Source organism: Salmo salar, chromosome ssa23 (genome assembly GCF_905237065.1).
Source record: "Salmo salar chromosome ssa23, Ssal_v3.1, whole genome shotgun sequence".
Classification (NCBI taxonomy): domain Eukaryota; kingdom Metazoa; phylum Chordata; class Actinopteri; order Salmoniformes; family Salmonidae; genus Salmo; species Salmo salar.
The window spans coordinates 11,156,257-11,178,059 of record NC_059464.1 but is presented as its reverse complement, the minus strand read 5'-3'; the positions used below and the strand labels follow the sequence as shown (position 1 = coordinate 11,178,059).

At 42.7% G+C, this 21,803-nt stretch overlaps 1 protein-coding gene across 6 annotated transcripts in view; it reads right to left on the bottom strand.

The window, feature by feature from the left end:
- The window catches only part of LOC106584049 (rho GTPase-activating protein SYDE2), an 89,020-nt gene extending 71,576 nt beyond the window's left edge, over positions 1-17,444 (bottom strand). For 4 of the 6 annotated variants that reach the window (XR_001323681.2, XM_014168859.2, XM_014168860.2 and 1 more), the window contains exon 1: positions 14,863-16,956. Coding sequence is in view for 5 of the 6 variants with exons in the window: in XM_014168859.2 (XP_014024334.2) it covers positions 14,863-16,912 (2,050 nt within the window). In the remaining variant the exon portion in view is untranslated. The other 2 variants (XM_014168863.2, XM_014168864.2) reach the window with 2 other exon arrangements.
- Positions 17,445-21,803: the final 4,359 nt, after the last annotated feature.

Sequence of the window (21,803 nt, the reverse complement as noted above, 5' to 3'; positions counted from 1 at the left end):
CCATATTTTTCCATGTTTTAATAATGGATTTAATGGTGCTCCGTGGGAAGTTCAAAGTTTTGGATATTTTTTTTATAACCCAACCCTGATGTGTACTTCTCCACAACTTTGTTCCTGACCTGTTTGGCGAGCTCCTTGGTCTTCAGGTGCCGCTTGCTTTGTGGTGTTGCAGACTCTGGGGCCTTTCAGAACAGGTGTAAAAATACTGAGATCATGTGACCCTTAGATTGCGCACAGGCGGACTTTATTTAACTAATTATGCGACTTCTGAAGGTAATTGGTTGCACCATATCTTATTTAGGGGCTGCATAGCAAATGAGGTGAATACATATGCACACACTACTTTTACGTTTTTAATAAATTTTTAATTTTTAAATAAGTTATTTTTTTCATTTCACTTCATCAATTTGGACTATTTTGTGTATGTCCATTATATGAAATCCAAATAAAAATCAATTTAAATTACAGGTTGTAATGCAACAAAATAGGAAAAACGCCAAGGGGGATGAATGCTTTTGCAAGGCACTGTAAATCCATTTAATATACACCATCACAATGAATCCATTATTTATTTTAGGCAGGTCTAAAGAAACATTATGATATGGAGAAAATGTATTTCAGAGGAACAGAATAGCATCCCACTGGGCATATACGTCATTTCAACATCTAGTTTTGATTTACATTTGGTTGAGTTGTCAGCTGAAGTGAATTCAACATGAACTCAACAAAACATTTCACCATGTCATTTAGGTTGAAAGTTAGGTGAAAAAAAAGACAAAATGCCCTTATGTTGATGACTTTTTGCAAATCCAATTAGTTTTCCACATTGATTAAATGTCTTCACATAGATTTTTGGGGTTGAAATGACGTGGAAATAACATTGATTAACCAGATTTTTCCCAGTGGAATATTCAGAGTTGGCCTACTGTATGTTATCTGGCTATGCACCATGCCAATGGCAGCATAGGCTAGTCAATTTAGCAGACAAGAGATGTTTATAAATTCCATGCCATTTTTTCATATTATATGATTTTAAAGTAAGAAGAATACAACTGAACATAACTGAATAAAATAGAAAGGATATTGTTCCCTTTCCTGAGCGAGTACGCATAAGAGCTACCATAAAACTTAAATTAAACGCAGTCTCAAATAGCCGCTTGTCCCTTTTAATAGCCCGACAACAACACACATTTCAGCAAATAAACGCCTGTTTAAAATAAACACTGGGTCTAAATGAATTACCATGAATTGTTTACGAGGTTTAATGTTTGATTTGTCACATTAAATAATTCAGTAATGATTCAATAAAATGATGGCAATCATCAGTTTTTTTCAGCAGTAAGAAACTGATAGCCATTGGCTGCTAACAGCTGAGAACGGTTAGCTAACTGGCAAGCACAAAAACAGTCAAAGAGGAGAATAATTATTGTCAAGGAATTTTTATTTATTTATTTTAATAAAGGGATACTAAGACAAAAGAAATGTGACAGTGTGTAAATGATACCACATTAGTGCAGGAAGAAGAAATGGACTAAAATGCTGGATATGAATGCTGGAATTAAACAATTAACTATGCAAATGAAGAAAAGCTGTGTGCATTAAGGAAATAGACAGCTGGCTCAAATAGAAGTCTGTCTCTATTAAGTGCCTGTTTTGTTCAGTGATTTAAGTAAATAAACACCCAGACAGAACTGAGGCGCCACTACAGCCTGGGGTTCGATCCGGCCATGACCGGGAGCCCCATAGAGCAGTGCACAATTGGCCCAGCGTCGTCCAGGTTAGGGTAGGGCTTGGCCGGGGGGCTTTCCTTGGCTCAACAGGCTCTAGCGACTCCTTGTGGTGGGCCGGGTGCCTGCAAGCCTACTTCGATTGTCAGTTGAACGGTGTTTTCTCCGAAACATTGGCACGGCTGGCTTCCAGGTTAAGTGAGCACAGTGCGGCTTGGCAGGTCATAATTTGGAGGACGCATGTCTCAACCTTCACCTCTCCTGAACCCGTTGGGGATTTGTAGCGATGAGAGAACATAGTAACTACCAATTGGGGAGAAAAATGGGCTTAAATATAAATAATAACAGATCCCCCAAAAAATTTGCAGTGGCCTATAGGCTAGACCAATTATGTATCAAAGACATTTTTTTTGCTGTGCTTAATATGCGGTGGGCTATTAGGTTATGTATTGTATAATGGCACAATCATTATTTTAATTCAGGCTTTTTTTGGGGCTTGGGCTCATAAACTCAACTGCGTGTATTTTCAGCAAACTTAACATGTTTAAATATTTGTATGAACATAACAAGATTCAACAACTGAGATACAAACTGAACAAGTTCCACAGACTAACAGAAATTGAATAATGTGTCCCTGAACAAAGGGGGGGGAGGGGGGGTCAAAATCAAAAGTAACAGTCAGTATCGGGTGTGGCCACCAGCTGCATTAAGTACTGCAGTGCATCTCCTCCTCATGGACTGCACCGGATTTGCCAGTTCTTGCTGTGAAATGTTACCCCACTCTTCCACCAAGGTCCCTGCAAGTTCCCGGACCTTTCTGGGGAAATGGCCCTAGCCTTCACCCTCCGATCCAATAGGTCACAGACATGCTCAAATGGATTGAGATCCAGGCTCTTCGCTGGCCATGGCAGAACACTGACATTCCTGTCTTGCAGGAAATCACACACAGAACGAGCAGTATGGCTGGTGGCATTGTCATGCTGGAGGGTCATGTCAGGATGAGCCTGCAGGAAGGGTACCACATGAGGGAGGAGGATGTCTTCCCTGTAACACACAGCATTGAGATTGCATGCAATGGCAACAAGCTCAGTCCGATGATGCTGTGACACACCGCCCCAGACCATGACGGACCCTCCACCTCCAAATCGATCCCGCTCCAGAGTACAGGCCTCTGTGTAACGCTCATTCCTTCGACGATAAACGCGAATCCGACTATCACCCCTGGTGAGACAAAACCGCGAATCTGCCTTACAACAGGCCTACAAGCCCTCAGTCCAGCCTCTGTCAGCCTATTGCGGACAGTCTGAGCACTGATGGAGGGATTGTGCGTTCCTGGTGTAACTCGGGCAGTTGTTGTTGCCATCCTGTACCTGTCCCGCAGGTGTGATGTTCGGATGTACCGATCCTGTGCAGGTGTTGTTACACGTGGTCTGCCACTGCGAGGACAATCAGCTGTCCATCCTGTCTCCCAGTAGCGCTGTCTTAGGCGTCTCACAGTACGGACATTGCAATTTATTGCCCTGGCCACATCTGCAGTCATCATGCCTCCTTGCAGCATGCCTAAGGCACGTTCACGCAGATGAGCAGGGACCCTGGGCATCTTTCTTTTGGTGTTTTTCAGAGTCAATAGAAAGGCCTCTTTAGTGTCCTAAGTTTTCATAACTGTGACCTTAATTGGCTACCGTCAGTAAGCTGTTAGTGTCTTAATGACCGTTCCACAGTTGCATGTTCATTAATTGTTTATGGTTCATTGAGCAAGCATGGGAAACAGTGTTTAAACCCTTTACAATGAAGATCTGTGAAGTTATTTGGATTTTTACAAATTATCTTTGAAAGACAGGGCCCTGAAAAAGGGACGTTTCTTTTTTTGCTGAGTTTATATAGGCCTGTGCATATGCATAAGCTCCAATATATTTATGAGACGTCTTAAACGCTTTTAATGAATCATCACCTTTCAAAGCGGTGTCTATTTCATTGTTTGGCTTTGAAACAACATCCACAACAACTATGTTTTCCACTGAGTTTCAAGCTGTTGTTGAACTTCTTTCTTAAAATTGATCCATCACAGTGAGGTCAAACAATGTAGCCTAACGATAAGTTTTAAAAGCATGAAACTGTTTTGATGATAAGTGTTTGATGTGATTTTCGAGTGCATTTGTATTATGAGAATAAAGGGACAAGAGCGCTGAGTACCAGACCATTACTGAGCTGGTGGTCGTTAGCAAATTGGGTACTTCCAAAGCATCAGCGCCATTCATGTACAGAGCGAATAGGAGGAGATTACCGTGACTCAACGGTCAAGTTGTCACGCCCTGACCTGAGAGAGACGGTTTATTTCTCTATTTTGTTAGGTCAGGGTGTGGGGTGGGCATTCTATGTTTTGTATTTCTTTGTTTTGGGCCGAGTATGGTTCCTAATCAGAGGCAGCTGTCTATCGTTGTCTCTGATTAGGAATCATACATAGGCAGCCTTTTCCCACCTGTGTTTGTGGGTAGTTGTTTTCTGTTTTGTTATAGGTGACCTGACAGAACTGTTGGCTTTCGTTTTTTTGTTCTTGTGTTCTCAGAATTAAATAAATCATGAACACTCACGACGCTGCGCTTTGGTACCCTCTTTAGGACGGTCGTAACACAAGTAGAATTTGACTGCGGTCATGAGTCATGACTGCCGGTGTGGCAGTAATACGGTAACCCCAACAGCCCTAGCCTTAGCTCAAGTTGAATTAGAGGCAGCAGTCTTACAGGCTAGTGTGAGTTGAGCTGGTCACTGCAGAGCTGTCTCCTTTAAGGGGTCTTTCATAAGAGAGAGGGATCGTGCTCCAACACGTAGAACATTCCAGACCACAGCTCCTCTAGATTTACAGCCTTCTCTTAGACCTCCATCACACACGGCACGGCACCACCTTCCCCTAACACTACTCCTTCCATTTGCTACTATCTACTGTACCATCACACTCAAACTGTAAACGCATATGCCCTTCATATCAACATACGATGCTTTGAAAATAAAAATACCATGCCATGGAGACTCAAGCAGGAAAGAACCAACTGAAAAATAACTTCTGCGTGTTCTAGAAAAGTTACTCCTATCATCCATCAACTCAGTAAGCTGTGTGAGAACTAAAGAACTGGTGAAAAACATTTAAACTGGGTCAACCCCAACCGCAGCGTGTGAGCGCAGTATGAGTGTGAGCACGGTGTGTGCGCTGTCTGTGTGTGTGTGTATACCCTGACCTGACCCCAAGATAACGGTAGTTATCCTGAGGCTTCCTTCGACCTGGGCTGCTATTTGGCGTGAGAGTCTGGTGACCTTCCCCACCAGTGTCCACCATGGTCTCCACACACACACATACAAACAGACAGACACACAGTGCAGGCCAATTAAAAGTCACGCAGAGTGAGTGCTGTATCCCTGTGTCTCAGAGAGTGTCCTTCCTGCCCAATGAACATTCAAGACCTTAGGGGTAACAGATGGCCTGGTTAAATAACACACTGGTGTGTGTGTGTGTGTGTGTGTGTGTGTGTGTGTGTGTGTGTGTGTGTGTGTGTGTGTGTGTGTGTGTGTGTGTGTGTGTGTGTGTGTGTGTCCTCTTCCATGCAATCACATGACCCTGCCACCCTGTTGCAAGGGTGAGAATTGGAAACAGTTTCACCCTCCTGTTCACATAGAATTCCAAGAGAAAATAACAAGACGTCTGGCTCTGCCACCCTGGTGCCTCCTCTACCTCATTCATCACCTGATCTGTCTTTAGCATCACCATCATCCATAAATCTATCCACTTACACAAACAGCAGACAAGAGGAAGCATTGTACCTGGTAACCTGGAACTGGTTCTATGTATGTTTGTGAGAGAAAACCATGCAGCTCAGTAACAAGACTTGACGTGATACAGACACTGAGAGTGACAGTCTTAACATGACTTAACAGTGGAGGGAAGTAGACAAAGAGAATCAGATTATGCCACTTTAATAGATTAACAAGAGCAAGGGAGATCACTTTACCCTGGGTTATGTGTTATGGCAAAAGGGCTATGCCACAATTTTGCAAAGCATCAGCTCTTACGACCGGATATATCACCATTATAAAGTATGTGAAACATCTATTATTTGTGAAACGTCTATGTCAACCTTTTAAAGGGTTTATGAATCCTTTACGCATTATAAGTTATATAGTGTGACCACGGACAAATATTACGAGGGGAACAGACTGAGCCACAGACTGAGGCATAACAGGAACTGAGAAAGGGATAGGCAAGGACACAGAGAAAATCACATTTTCAAAGTTCAAACAGCAGGTGGGTGTTTTACCCTGCTGGCTAGCATGGCTATACAGTGCATTCGGAAAGTATTCAGACTGCTTGACTTTTCCCCCATTTTGTTACATTACAGCCTTATTCTAAATGTGATGAAATTGTTAATTTCCCCCTCATCAATCTACACACAATACCGCATAATGACAAAGCAAAAACAGGTTTTTAGACATTTTTGCAAATCTATATTAAAAATATTTTAAATAAAATCACATTTACATCTGCATTCAGACCTTTTAATCAGTACTTTGTTGAAGCACCTTTGGAAGCAATTACAGTCTTCTTGGGTATGACGCTAGAAGCTTGGCACACCTGTATTTGGGGAGTTTCTCCCATTCTTCTCTGCAGATCCTCTCAAGCTGTCAGGTTGGAAGGGGAGTGTCACTGCACAGCTAATTTCAGGTCTCTCCAGAGATGTTCGATCGGGTTTAAGTCCGGGCACTGTCTGGGCCACTCAAGGACATTCAGAGACTTGTCCCCAACCCACTCCTGCGTTGTTGTAGCTGTGTGCTTAGGGTTGTTGTTCTGTTGGAAGGTGAACCTTCGCCACAGTCTGAGGTCCTGAGCACTGGAGAAGGTTTTCATCAAGGAGCTCTCTGTACTTGGCGCACTTTCTTCTTTCCCTCGATCCTGACTAGTCTCCCAGTCCCTGCCTCTGAAAAACATCCCCACAGCATGATACCACCATGCTTCAACATAGGGATGGTGCAAGGTTCCCTCCAGACATGACACTTAGCATTCAGGGCAAAGAGTTCAATCTTGAGTTCATCAGACCAGAGAATCTTGTTTCTCATGGTCTGAGAGTCCTTTAAATGCCTTTTGGCAAACTCCAAGTGGGCTGTCATGTGAATTAGGGATGGCACGATATATCGGTGAACATATCGGAATCGGACGATATTAGCTAAAAATGACAACATCGTGTCAGCCCGATGTGTAGTTTAACGCCGATGTGCAAAACCGATGTCAAAGCTGACGTGCATACCTATATTACATAGGTACATGAAGTAATGACGCCATGTAAAATTTTGCGCTACACGTGCAACACAGCATTCCCAACCTAGCCCACAATGTCTGCTGTGTGGATCGAGCGGTCAACAAGTCGAGCAGTCATTTGAAAGAGTAAGAACATTTCAGTGAGACAACTCAAAGGCGAAATCCATTAACGCCAAGATAATGGAATTCATTGTCCTTGACAATCAACCGTTCTCTGTCGTGGGTGATGTTGGCTTTCGCCGACTGGTCGAGCACTGGTACACAATACCATGTGCTCTATTTTTCAGATGTTGCCCTACCTGAGTTACACAGTAATAGCATCACTGCTATTAGCTTCACGACATACTATGGAACGCAGTTTGGGTCATTGCTGGTCAAAAAGGATACACGTCAAATAACACGATTTGACCCATTACATAAGCTTATAGAATGTTGTGTATTCTGAATTTGCACGTGCAAGCCAAGCGCCACCACTGCTATCACTAGCACTGTCAAAGCTGTTCAAAAAAGTCTGCAAACAAGCAAACACCGGCCACGAATGATGTGTTTACAATACCGCGTTAGTAATAAAGCATTATTTGTTCGACCGCAACTTCTGGAGTAGCTTGCTAACTTTAGCTTGGTACCTAGCTAGCACCAATACAACCAACCTGAAACAATGACCAGTGGAAACTGCAGTCATTTTCATTATTCTTAGCAATGATTTAGGAATCCTTGTGAGTTAGCTAGGTAGCCACTTGTTGTTTGCCTATTGAAATTGAACTTCAGTTCATGAAAATAAATAGCTAGCCAGCTACTTAACCCTGTTGCCCAAAGCTAACGTTATAAGCAACCAGCTAGCTTCATCTGGCTAGTGAGGCTCGACCGGGTTATGTGTTGTGAAGCTAGAAACAATAAGGATTTGGCACATTAGTGAAATTTGCGGTTTGCCTTCAAAATAAAAGTACCTCTTTGAAAGTGATGCAGAAGGTTACAATTAGTGGAATCATGCCATATTTAGACTAGATAATGTTAAACAAGGTTGGAATTGGAAGCAATGAAATGGGGTATCAGTCTACTTGGTGTCAACGACAGAACACAACTGTGAAGAGTTTACGCAAATATTAGTGTTGTAGCTCTTATCGCGGGACTGTGACTGTGTGAAATCACCTCCCCAGTCAGCCTATTGTGTGTATTGACATTTATATTGCACTGTACAGCTTTACCTAAGGTTTGGGGATCAATGCAACGGGGTATCAGTCTACTACATACCTAAAATATTTTTACCAACATCCTCCTCGGAGTTATCAGACTCCAAAACATCCACGCAGTATGGTTTTTCCTCGGGAATAGTGTTCGATACACATAGATTGACAATAAATGTGGCTCAATTCAGTTGTTTCAGAGTCCCACAATAAGAGCTACGACGCTAATGTTCTCTGGGTGTCACTGAGTAGACTGATACCCCATGTCACAATCCATAGGTAAAACTGTACAGTGAAATAAGTATGCCCCCAATGCAATTCTAAAGTGTAATACATTCAGTGTGATTTCAACAGATTTTTGTCAAATGAACAAATTATTGTCTTTTGTTGATTTTATATAACAACATTACAACCTTGTTTAGCATGATCTATTCAATTATGGTACAATTCTACTATTTGTATTCATTTGCATCACTGTCAAATATATACTTTTATTTTGAAGACTAACCGCAAAGTCCACTATTGTGGCTAATCTTTATTGTGGCTAGCTTCACATTTAATCAAATAAGAACTGTCTTATAAATTAGGGTTCTTTTAGATGATGACAGCTAGCATTATAGTTAGCTAGCTAACTATAGCTACTGAAACAGATTATGTCGTTTTTCTATGTTTTTGGAGAATATTATTTTTTTCATCCATGAGCTAGCTAGCTTTTTTTATTGACCAGCACTGTAGGTGCGCAAGACAACTTCACCAGCATCATGGTATTTGTATCGATGAATCGTTGTGACATATGAAATACGAGTGATAGTGTAATCAATGTGTAATAACTACGTAAAAAATGTATGAACGTGTTAAATTATTATGTGACGTGCAGTCATATTCAGGTCCTGATTGGTCAACAAGCTTATTTGACACGTCAAATAGTGTTATTTGACACTCAGTGTTATTTGACACGTCAAATAGTGTTATTTGACGTGTACCTTTTTTGACACGCAAAGACCCAAACTGCGTTCCATAGAAATCCTGGTTGAGAATGAAACGACTGAACAAATGAACAATGAAACAGCACAGCAAGTAAGTGAAAGAAATAGGTTTTGATTATGTTTTACTGGTAATGGGACATACGTACATGGCAACAAAATAACTTGTGTGTGTGTGTGTGTGTTAACTTTTATTTAACTAGGCAAGTCAGTTAGGAACAAATTCCTACTTACAATGACAGCCTACCCCGGCCAAACCCGGATGACGCTGGGCCAATTGTGTGTCGCCCTATGTGAGCCCAATCACGGCCGGATGTGATACAGCCTGGATTCGAACCAGGGACTGTAGTGAAACGTCTTGCACTGAAATGCAATGCCTTAGACTACTGTGTCCATGAGTGTGTGTTAACTATTTAACTGTACTAGAATGCTTAAAAGGCCGCTAAAATTGTAAATATCGGTTATAGGTATAACTTTTGGGGGCAAGGAAAATATCAGATATCGGTATCGGCACATCACTAGTCTGAATACTTTCCGAATGCACTGTATACAGCCAAGTTATCATTACTCATTTAATTTTTTCCTCATGTTATTTTTTTCTATTCTTTTTCTATTTTTCTCTCTGCCTTGTTGGGTAGCTAAGGAAGCATTTCACTATTAGTCTACACCAGGGGTTTACAAAGCATGCGACAACTGTTTTGCAAAAGTAGTTGACTGCAAGTGTTACTCAAGGTTGAAAATGCATGGCACTACGTCAGACAGCAACTGGCTGTCAGTTTGTAGGTGCTCAGTGTGGATTGCGAACGGCTCTAGCAACTTCACAAGCTGCTCTAGCTTGGCCCAGTCGCGGGTCAGCAAGTTGGTCGGTGTGGGTTGCGAACGGGTCCAGCAACTTCACAAGCTGTTCTAGCTTGGTCCAGTCATGCTCCGTGCTCGCCCTCTGATTTCTTCCCTGTTAGCTAGTGATAGCTAGTGATAGTGATGCGCAAGCTACCCACTGGGCAAAAACTGGTTTAATCAACGTTGTGTCCATGTCATTTCAGCAACAGAAAATCTATGTGAAGACGTTGAATCAACTTGGAAAACTGATTGGATATGCAAAATAAACTAAAACCTAAACCTAACCTAAATCCAATGACATGGTGACATTTGTTGTTGATTTCACGTTGAATTAACGTTAGTTGACAACAAGGTACTAAGACTATACATGGAACAACCACCCACAAACACAAGAGAAAAATAAACCCACTTAAATATGGCCTCCAATTAGAAGCAACGATAACCAGCTGCTTCTAATTGGAGGTCGTTCCCAAAACTAACATAGAAAAAGACAAACTAAAAAACCCACATAGAAATAGAAAACATAGAACATAAACCAAAAACCCCGAAACACACTAAACAAACACACCCCTGCCACGTCCTGACCAAACTACAACAACAAATAACCCCTTTTACTGGTCAGGACGTGACACACCAAATGTAAATGAAAACTAGATGTTGAACTGACGCCTGTGCCCAGTGGGTAGGCCTATTTGAAACATCGACATCTACTAGCAACATTTACCCACCAGATTCAGAAGCTCGAAAACCCCACTAGAAAAGAAAGCTTGAAAACGCTATTTTATTTCGGCCCAAAGTTTAGAAGAAAAAAACACACACACGCGTACGTACACACACACACACACACACACACACGCACATATACACGCACACACACACACGATAAGACATCTGACAACTTCTCACTAGTCTATTTTAACCTACTTCCCTAGACACTCAGACTCACATCACTGTGAATAGCAAGTACAGTGTAGGTGATGAATCTACAGGGGATTTTCACACTAGACTTTAAAATAACTGTAGTAAAATATAATTTACACTCCAAATCGAATGAATGATTTTCCTGACTTCAAAGTGAATTCTAATTTCCAATTAAAAAACCAGGAGGGGGATAAACAGGGATCACTGTTATTGTCAGCCCAGACACATATAAATATCTGCATAAATTAAGAGAGAGCCCATAAAAGGAGAGTTTATAGTCTGGGTCACGCTTTGAGAGGTTTGTGCATTTCTTTTTTAAAGTGAGAGAGAGAGAGAAAGGTGAGAGAGCGAGAGAGAGCGAGAGAGAGCGAGAGAGAGAGAGAGAGAGAGAGAGCGAGAGAGAGAGAGAGAGAGAGAGACCCACGGGGTAGGATACGCTTTAGGGCTGACCTTGGTAAATACTTTATCACTCCCCATTTTGTTCATTCATTCTGAGGAATTAAGTAACAGGGTGCAAACATGTTAAACAACATGAATGGCATTCTAAATATTCACTCCCAGGTCCTTTTAAAATGCAAGTTACCATGGAGATGTGGGTTGGGTAAACTTATGAAGTAAGGAGGGGGGGACATGACAGCCCAATCCCCCCACTTTCTTCTTTCCTATCCCCAACAACAACCTACAGAGAGAGGAGGAAGGAGGTGGAAACGGAGCTGCACTTCCTAACCTCCTGCCAAATGTATGACCATATTAGAGACACATATTTCCCTCAGATTACACAGATCCACAAAGATTTTGAAAACAAACCCAATTTTAATAAACTCCCATATCTACTGGGTGAAATCCCACAGTGTGCCATCACAGCAGCAATATTTCTGACCTGTTGCCACAAGAAAAGGGCAAACAGTGAAGAACAAACACCATTGTAAATACAGCCCATATTTATGTTTATTTATTTTCCCTTTAATACTTTAACTATTTGCACATCATTACAACACTGTATATAGACATAATATAATATTTGAAATGTCTTTATTCTTTTGGAACTTCTGTGAGTGTAATGTTCACTGTTAATTGTTATTGTTTATTTCACTTTTGTTTATTATCTTCTTCACTTGCTTTGACAATGTAAACATTTGTTTCCCATGCCAATAAAGCCCTTGAATTGAATTGAGATACACCTTCCCTTCCCAGGTTCCTGAGCTAGTCTTTTCTACACATCCCTTTTCATACACAGCAGAAATAGCCTAGATGCTTGTATGTCTCTCTCCCCTCTCTTTCTTCTCTCTTCTCATGTTTGTCAACTTCAACAGGTATGGTAAAAAGATTAATAGAGTGACAGAGATGGAAAAAAGAGAGAAAGATGAGGAGAGAGATACAGACGAGAGCGAGTCGAAAAAGAGAGAGTAGAAGGTTAGCAGCACCCGTCCCCTCTCTCACCCCCAACCCCCGGTTGCCCTTTTCTTGTGGCAAAAGGTCACAAATATTGCTGCCGTGTGAATGCACACTGTGGCACACCGTGAGGGAAATATGTGTCTCTAAAGACAAACAGAGGCCTTTCCGCTGCAGTCTGGAGATCACACTATTTCTAGCACTGCACCAGAGAGAGTCAACAACAGCACTCAGCACATGTGGCCTAACGCCCTATTGATTTACCCTGGACCTGACTCTCAACCCACCACAGTCACACACACACACACACACACACACACACACACACCATGGAACACCAACTGGACATGGCAGGGATAGGTTTTCTAACATGGTAATATCAAAACAGGACATCCATTTGTGTTACAATGTTTTCATCTCAAATTTTGCTGGTAAGCAACATTAAACATTAATACACATTATTACATGTATTGTTGAAGAGACATTTTTTATACATACAGTTGAAGTCGGAAGTTTACATACACCTTAGCCAATTACATTTAAACTCAATTTTTCACAATTCCTGAGATTTAATCCTATTCAAATTTCCCTATCTTAGGTGAGTTACGATCACCACTTTATTTTAAGAATGTGAAATGTCAGAATAATAGTATAGAGAATGATTTATTTCAGCTTTTATTTCTTTCATCACATTCCCAGTGGGTCAGAAGTTTACATACACTCAATTAGTATTTGGTAGCATTGCCTTTAAATTGTTTAACTTGGGTCAAACGTTTCGGGTAGCCTTCCACAAGGTTCCCACAATAAGTTGGGTGAATTTGGGCCCATTCCTCCTGACAGAGCTGATGTAACTGAGTCGGGTTTGTAGGCCTCCATGCTCGCACACGCTTTTTCAGTTCTGCCCACAAATTTTCTATAGGATTGAGGTCAGGGCTTTGTGATGGCCACTCCAATACCTTGACTTTGTTGTCCTTAAGCCATTTTGCCACAACTTTGGAAGTATGCTTGGGGTCATTGTCCATTTGGAAGACCCATTTGCGACCAAGCTTTAACTTCCTGACTGATGTTTTAAGATGTTGCGTCAATATATCCACATAATTTTCATCCCTCATCATGCCATCTATTTTGTGAAGTGCACCAGTCCCTCCTGCAGCAAAGCACCCCCACAACATAATTCTGCCACCCCCTTGCTTCACGGTTGGGATGGTGTTCTTCGGATTGCAAGCCTCCCCCTTTTTCCTCCAAACATAATGATGGTAATTATGGCCAAACAGCCCTATTTTTATTTCATCAGACCAGAGGACATTTCTCCAAAAAGTAGGATTTTGTCCCTACGTGCAGTTGCAAACCGTAGTCTGGCTTTTTTATGGCGGTTTTATGAGCGGCCTTTCAGGTTATGTCAATATTGGACTCATTTTACTGTGGATATAGATACTTTTGTACCTGTTTCTTCCAACATCTTCACAAGATCCTTTGCTGTTGTTCTGGGATTGATTTGCACTTTTCGCACCAAAGTACGTTCATCTCTAGGAGACAGAACACGTCTCCTTCCTGAGCGGTATGACAGCTGCGTGGTCCCATGGTGTTTATACTTGCGTACTATTGTTTGTACAGATGAACGTGGTACCTTCAGGCGTTAAGAAATTGCTCCCAAGGATGAACCAGACTTGTGGAGGTCTTCAATTATTTTCTGAGGTCTTGGCTGATTTCTTTTGATTTTCCCATGATGTCAAGCAAAGAGGCACTGAGTTTGAAGGTAGGCCTTGAAATACATCCACAGGTACACCTCCAATTGACTCAAATGATGTCAATTAGCCTATCAGAAGCTTCTAAAGCCATGACATAATTTTCTGCAATGTTCCAAGCTGTTTAAATGCACAGTCAGCTTAGTGTATGTAAACTTCTGACACACTGGAATTGTGATACAGTGAATGATAAGTGAAATAATCTGTCTGTAAACAATTGTTGGAAAAAATGACTTGTGTCATGCACAAAGTAGATGTCCTAACCGACTTGCCAAACTTATAGTTTGTTAACAAGAAATTTGTGGAGTGGTTTAAAAATGAGTTTTAATGATTCCAACATAAGTGTATGTCAAATTCCGACTTCAACTGTATCCACCACCACCTGTTTCACCGTTATCAAGAGCATGAGACTACAGAGTGAGTTAGTGGTTATTGTTACTATTACAGCGTGACCCTCTATAACCCCGTGACGCAATATTCTGTGTTAAAATGTATCGTAAATTAGTGTGTGAAGGAGAAGAACCAGATCCCGCCACCAGTTAGACTTTAGAGAATCCTAATAAGGAAAGCAAAGAGGCCGGTCAGACAGGCATTCATTCCGTCCCTTTGGTTTGCATCCAGAGGGGGGAGATTGAGACCACCACCACCAGACGAAGTAGTTTAATATGGGTGAAGGAGGTTGGAGGAGGACAACTAGTGGGAGATTCCCTGGATGGGAGAGTGAATCCACTGGGGGGGCCACCACCACCCCAGGAGAGGCCTTCCTACCTGACTTCTGCGTTGCCTGGCCCTGGCATGAGACCACTGCGGCTGGTTTAGCCCTGTCAACTCTGGTCATCAGGGCTTCTGGTTTAGATCCACCTGGCCCCGAGCTGACCTGGCCCTGGCTGGGCCGTGGTGCCCTATCCAGGCCACCGTGAGCACCATAGGGTTGGGGCGTGGACCCTGCAATGCGCTGCTTCATCTCAGATGACAGTAGGCGGCCTTTGTGCATCCACTCCTGCATCTTGTTGACGGTGACACCATGGGGCTTGCCAGAACCTCCCTGGTCCAGAGCCCAATTACTCATCTCTCTGTCTCGATTGTTGTTACCACCCTGCTGGGGTTCTGCATTGTCGGATGACCCGGTAAGGCTGTTGACCGAGCCTCTACTCTCGTTTAACTTGCCATTGTCACCGGTGTCTTGGAGCAGGTCGTCGCTGCTCGTGCCACCATCGTAGCTAGTCTGTTTCTCAAATGGGTCAGAGGCTCCAACAGCTTTCGGCCTACTTGCTCCATCCCCATCCTCACAGGCCCCAACAACCGAAGGGCTTTGGGAACCGAGGCCCTGGATACAGGGCCCATTGTGCACACCACTGGAGTATTTGATAGTTCCGTCACTAGTGGAACGCAGTAAGGGGGGCCTAATCCTGCTAGCAGATAGGTTCACAAGGCTCTTGCTAATTAAATTATTATTTTCATTCAGTAGGCACAATAGGAGCGAGTCCATGTCAGACACCTGTTGGGCACTGTACTCTCCAGATGACAAAGCATCACTGCCCACGTGCTTGAAGGAAGACCATGAGCACATGCTCTTCTGATCTATAAATCCGTTGACACTGACCTGACCTTCAAAACGAATATCATGCATGGCGTTTATAAGCAGGTAATACGCCTCTTTCAACTGGCTATGTAGTCTGTCTGTCTCCTGCACACTGTCACTGATGACATGTCCTCTTGGAACATCTCTTCCCGACTCTATGCTTTCTACTTTATCAGAGCCTTTTCTGTCATTCGGTCCCACTGACTCCGATATGTAAAAGGGGAGAATTTCGTTATCATAATAATCGTCATCCTCGCTATCTATAGAGTGGTGTCGGAGTGTTCCCTCTCTAGCGCATATGAAATGGGAAGCCACGTTTACGTCGCACATCTCCAATTCAGTTGGGAAGAATGTGGGGCTCTGCAAATGTGTCACCCTAATGTTGTCCCCGGTAAATTCAGGCGAGCTCCCGTAACTCTCGATGTTTCTAATAACAATGTTTTCCTCGGTGTAACTACCGGTCGGATGATGTGCACATAGGACATCCAGCGGATACATTTGCATCCAGTTAGTTGTAACGTTTGTTTCCAATATTTGGTTGTGGCCAGGAAGCAAATTTGCCTTGCCTTTTAAATCATTTATTGACCTCTGCGCGTTCTCTTCCTTGTAGTTGTACACAGTTTGATGGCAGGAGTCTGCCTGCCCGTCGCTGACTCGAGTCTTTAGATATGTATCAAAGCAGTCATTTGTCCCATTGCTCTTTGAAACAGGAGAGTGGCCACCTGTCAGTTTAACTACCTCTCGATCTACAACACCAGGCCGTCTGTGGTATATAATGTTATTATTAGGACTACTGCCACCGAACCCTATGGAGTCCCCTGCGCTGTACTGTCGCGGAATGGGGCCAAAGTGTTTTCTCTGTTCGTGCGGTCTCCCGATGTGTTCTTGTTGTACTTGTCTCGAGAAGTAGCCTGGCACTTGTTTATGGATTCTGCCCATCTCGTATCTATCGTGCCCCCCGTACTGCGTTGCTATTTGAAGTGAGACCCCCAAGAGTTCTTCATTAACTCGACCCCTAAACCCCGAGCCTTCGCTACCCTGATTGTCTCCCGGCCCCCGGCTAGTGTTTATGTGCATGGTAGCTGGAGCCTCGTCCTGCTGGGGAAACACACTAGTCTTAACTCCTACCGTGCTCTGCTCCCAAACGGATCCAACCGTGTTTTCTACAATCCCGTTCACATAACTCTCGTTACCTCTCATGATATGGTCTGCCACACAATGCAACTCTGCGAACATTACTACTGGACGAGCTTGTCCGTGTGGGTTTTGAGAAACTTTTTCTTTACCTTCTCTGCCCCCATTAGCTGCAGCGCCGTATCCACCAGCCGGTGTCCCTTTCTTGGATTTCTTCCCCCGAAGTTTTGCTAGTAAAGTCCTCCGCAGAGGATCAGCCATTCCTTACTTTCCACCCGGTGTTTCTCCAGTTTCAGTACACGCCCCCTGGTCGGTAGAGACCGAGTTTGAGTAGCCTTTCTGTGGACAAAACTCGCCGAGCGTACGGAGTCCTCTCCATTCTCCACTGACACATCTAATATGCCCCCTTCAGTGTCTATAGCTAATTAGCTTGTTAGCTCACTTGCACCTCTCGTTTTTCACTCCCTCTCTCTCCACACTTAGCTATCTGTCTCCCCTCATCTCTGTGCTTGCAGTTAAAATATTTGGAATATTTTCTGGCGGTGATAGGAGCGCGTTGCGCAAACTCGTGCGCAAGCAGTAGGTTCAAAATGTTTAGCTGGCTGCTACGTTGTACAACTTCACCGAATATCTTGTGAATTTGGCTACAAAGTATCCCAACGACACAACGTGTGACATTGTATCCCAGAGGTAACATGTGACAGATTAGTAAATCACTGGTTACTTTCCAGTGAATCTAAACGTATTATGCAAAGTTATATAGGCTTGGTCGTGCATAATACAATTATATTACTACTACTAATATAATAACGGTTTCAAATGTGGTTTCCATGCCAATCCACAAACTATAGACAACTCATATAGCAATAATATATAAGTGTTTATCACCAACATGTTTGTCAATCTCAATATATTTTATTGGTTTTTACTGACTTGTCAGTGCACGCATTTCCCGGAGGATATGGAGTACAAAGCATCAGTGAACCTGATGACTTCTGTGCATGTCTGCAGAACAGATTTACAAGATGCTCAAGATTTGTTTTAATGAGTTGAGCATGACAATAAAACCACAAGAAAAGATGGTAGACAGAGTGAATAGACTAAGTATTGCTATCTCCCTTCACTACCAGTAAGCTAAAACACTTGATTGAACAGGTTACTGATTACTTATGCATTCATTTTTCTGTACTTTCTTGGAGAATAAGATAAACGTATGTCACTTTATGTACTGATACAATGTACTTACACAAATTATTCCCTTTTTTGTTCTTCTGGAATAAGACCTATGAGATAGTGTTGCTGGGAAATCCTTATTTTTAAGTGAACAGCCTTTATAGTGTTCAAATCCAACAGCACTTTGTCCTTGACCTGCTTAATAATAAAAGTGCAAGACCATGAGTAGCCTTCTGCTCAAAGGCATCATGTGCCCCCTCAGATGTGTCCTGTTTAAAAATGTTAAATAAAAATCTATATTTTGGGGGGGGTTTGTTGTAAAAATGGTTGTTGTTTCTCTGTTATACTACTAGCCCCTTATACATTTTATGAAGTTGGCATTAGCTAGCCAAGATTGGGAACCTATCTCCCAACTTCATAACTAGCTGCCAAGAAGCCATTTCAGGCTATCAATTAAGTTAGAGTAGCTAGCTTGTCTAAGTATCTTAGCTGCCATGCCTGCTGGCAAGGTTGGTAGACATGAAAAGCAATAAATTACTAAATAAGACGCACATACCTTTCAATCTTTTACCGAGATTTTAGCAGTGATGCAGAGAAGATGTAGTTTCTTAAATAAAAAAATTCAAAATAACACCAGTCAGGGGGTAACAGATGGCTCTAGAGGTGTGCTTAGATATGCAGAAAAATAAAAACATTTATTGAATAAACATATAATTAAGCATAATTCTCCAATTTAGAGACAGGGGGAGTAGCCCCCCTCCAACCATCCTCATGCACTTTGTGCCCCCCTAGATTGTTGGGAATGCATGACGCTGTCATAGATGAGCCTATAAAAACATGGACACAGTCTAGTTTTATTTCCTTAAGCATAACACCGTGAGTGAAGTCACATGGTAAAGCAACATTAAGTTAAGGTCTCTAGTAGAATGCTAGTTGTGCAACAACTAACGTTGCCAAGTAGTGAGAGCATCCTAGCCTGTTCCAAGTGCCTTATACATGTAAGAGCACATTGCAATTTACACTGCAAGCTCCATGATACAACAGGGAAAGAAGAGGATGATTTGTTTCTTTTTTCAATCACTCACTTTCCTCTTTGTTATGGATGGCAGGGGCAGAACATCTGCTTGGCAGGACCCTATACAGACAAACCTGTGGTTGTGTGCTTGTGTGTAGGCTGTGTGACTGTGTGAGAGAGAGTGGTGGACAGAGGGCTTTGCAGCTGTTGGGGCTCTCGTCCCGATGGCTGGCCATTGTTCCCAGTCTCTCCCCCAGACTGGTTTATGGGCCTTCACATTTTTTCAATGCGCACCGCAACTAAATGTATGGCCATGACATGCAGCCTTTCTCAGGTTATAAATTAGACTGGATCCCTGACTGTCAGAGCTGCAGCATTGCAAAGGGCCTCCTTTATGCTCAAGAGAGTCACTATTCCTTTCACATGCATTCCTCTGTATCCTCTCACCATTTGGAATGATGAGAAAACCATGAAAACAACACAAAACGAACTCTGTTTTCAGTTGAGAACAGAGTGTTAAAGGTTCCAGGCATAAGCGACATAAGCAGTCACTTAACGACCCCGGCCTTTTGTTATGTCACTCACTAAAATGTTTCAGATTGGTAAATTAGCTGGCTAGACTAACTTAACATGGCCGAATTACTGACCGGCATGAAGGGCATGTGCCCAGAGGCCCTGACCTCCAGGGGGCCCCCATTGATTTTGTTCGTCACTCTCACTCAGATATTTTAACATGGCAGAAGTTATGACAAAATGTGTACAATTTCAGGAATTAAGTTATAAAACTGCAACAATCTTTCTCAACCCCATTGCAAAACGTGTAGAATTACAGGAAATTTGCTGTAAAACAGCGTTTTTCTCTCCACCCCATGACCCTAGCCCCCCAAAAGGCTAAAGCCAGCCCTGATTGTCCCTAAAGTGAATAGTTAGAATTTGTTTATACATTGATATACAGACATTAATCTGTATTCCAACCACTGCCAAACAAAATGTTGTCATCACAACATCTTCCCTGAAATCTTACAAATCCTGACACAGCTTTATAAGTAGTGCACACCGTTAAGCATCAAGACAACACACTCATCAACACACTGACACTCCCAGGCTAGACCAGGGCAGGGTTATCTTTAAGCCTCCAGTCCAGTGCATGCGTTTGCTACTTGACCTTCTCCGGACACTTAAGCCTCTTCAGGCAGAACATGACGATGACAGAGATGTAGAGACACACATCTCTAACCGTAAGCCTACTGCTGTCCAGGAAGGCTATCAGGTTATTGCTCTGGCTCAGCGGGTTGGCCCTCTGCTCTGCCTTTGTCTCTGCTTGGCTTTATCGACAGACAGCCAATAGCATGTTTATCATCACAGAGGTCTCCTCATCTCCCTCCCTGCTACTGTTCACCATCCATCCGCAACCTCTCCTCTCCCTCTTTGGCGTCTGGCACCAATTTACTGCCACACACCATTGATCTCAGGCATGTCCACATGCTAGAGAGAGGGAGTGTGAGAGCGCGCGAGCGGAAGAGAGAGTCTTTCCTCTATAACACCACCAAAATGCCCAGGGCCCGGTTTCCCAAAAGCATCTTAAGGCTAAGTTCATCTTTAGAACCATCGATGGTTGATCGATGATCCACTATATGTTTAGACATTTTATGATAATTATGTTGTCACCTAAAACACACACACATCTCGATAACATGTGTTTAATGTACAGCTGGGACAGCAACGTGTTGCCTTACATGAAGCATTTAATGACATATTTAAGAAAGGATTTGTTCCTAGCTGATATCCAGGGTTTTCCCGCTCTGCAACATCTGTTTGTCAGAATGGGCCAGACAGTGGTGTGAAAAGCAACGGTTTGCTTCTAGAAAACATCTGCCCACGGCCCCTGCTGGCAGTGGGAGTGAGAAGAGAGACAACACAAGGCGTGCCTCTCAGCACCAAGCGGACCTGGGTTCAAACACTATTAGAAATCGTTCAAATACTTTGAGCGCTTGCTCTAGCTAGCCTGTCTGGAGTTGTCAGATGGGCAAGTTTTGCAGGTTTTGGACTCTTCTACTGACCAGGCAAGCGCAATCAAGCGCATACAATCACATTTATTTGAAATTATTTCAAATAGTATTTGAATCCAGGTCTGCGCTTCTCAGCAGCACCCACCACCCAGCATTCCCTGCAAGCCTCGCTGACAACCTGACAGCCCTCTTTCCTGGCACTTAGTAGTCCTCTCTCTCTCTCAGGGCGTAAATGTAGACCACAGGACAGTAAAGCAGCACATAACAGCAGTGGCCAGAGCCATGGGATTATATTATTGGTGATGTTATACCATCATCATTTGGGTTTAATACAACTAGCACATGGAAAAAACTAGGAGTATGAAATCAAACAAGGTCTTCATTAATTAAGTATGTCCATATCACTAAGGTATAGGGTCACTGGAAATGAGTAGTTAAGGACTTTTAAGAGCAAGGTAGCAACAGCCAGAGCTATGGATTAAAGAGGTCTCATCCCAGAGTGCACTCTGTTTTGCCAGGACATCATCATCATCATCATCATCATCAGGGCTTGAATTTACTTGATATGTGACACATAACATACTGTACAGGATGTCATCATATGATCCAATATTACACTTGGGAGTTCACTTATCAGCCATATATAAGGGAAGTTTGACTTGCATGACATTTACAGGGGACATATACTTGACCTTACAGTAAGTGTATCATATCATGCCTAGTAAATCACTAAGTGATGTATAAATAAAACAACACTTAGAGGACATAGGCCTGCTTGACCTTACAGTAAACGTGT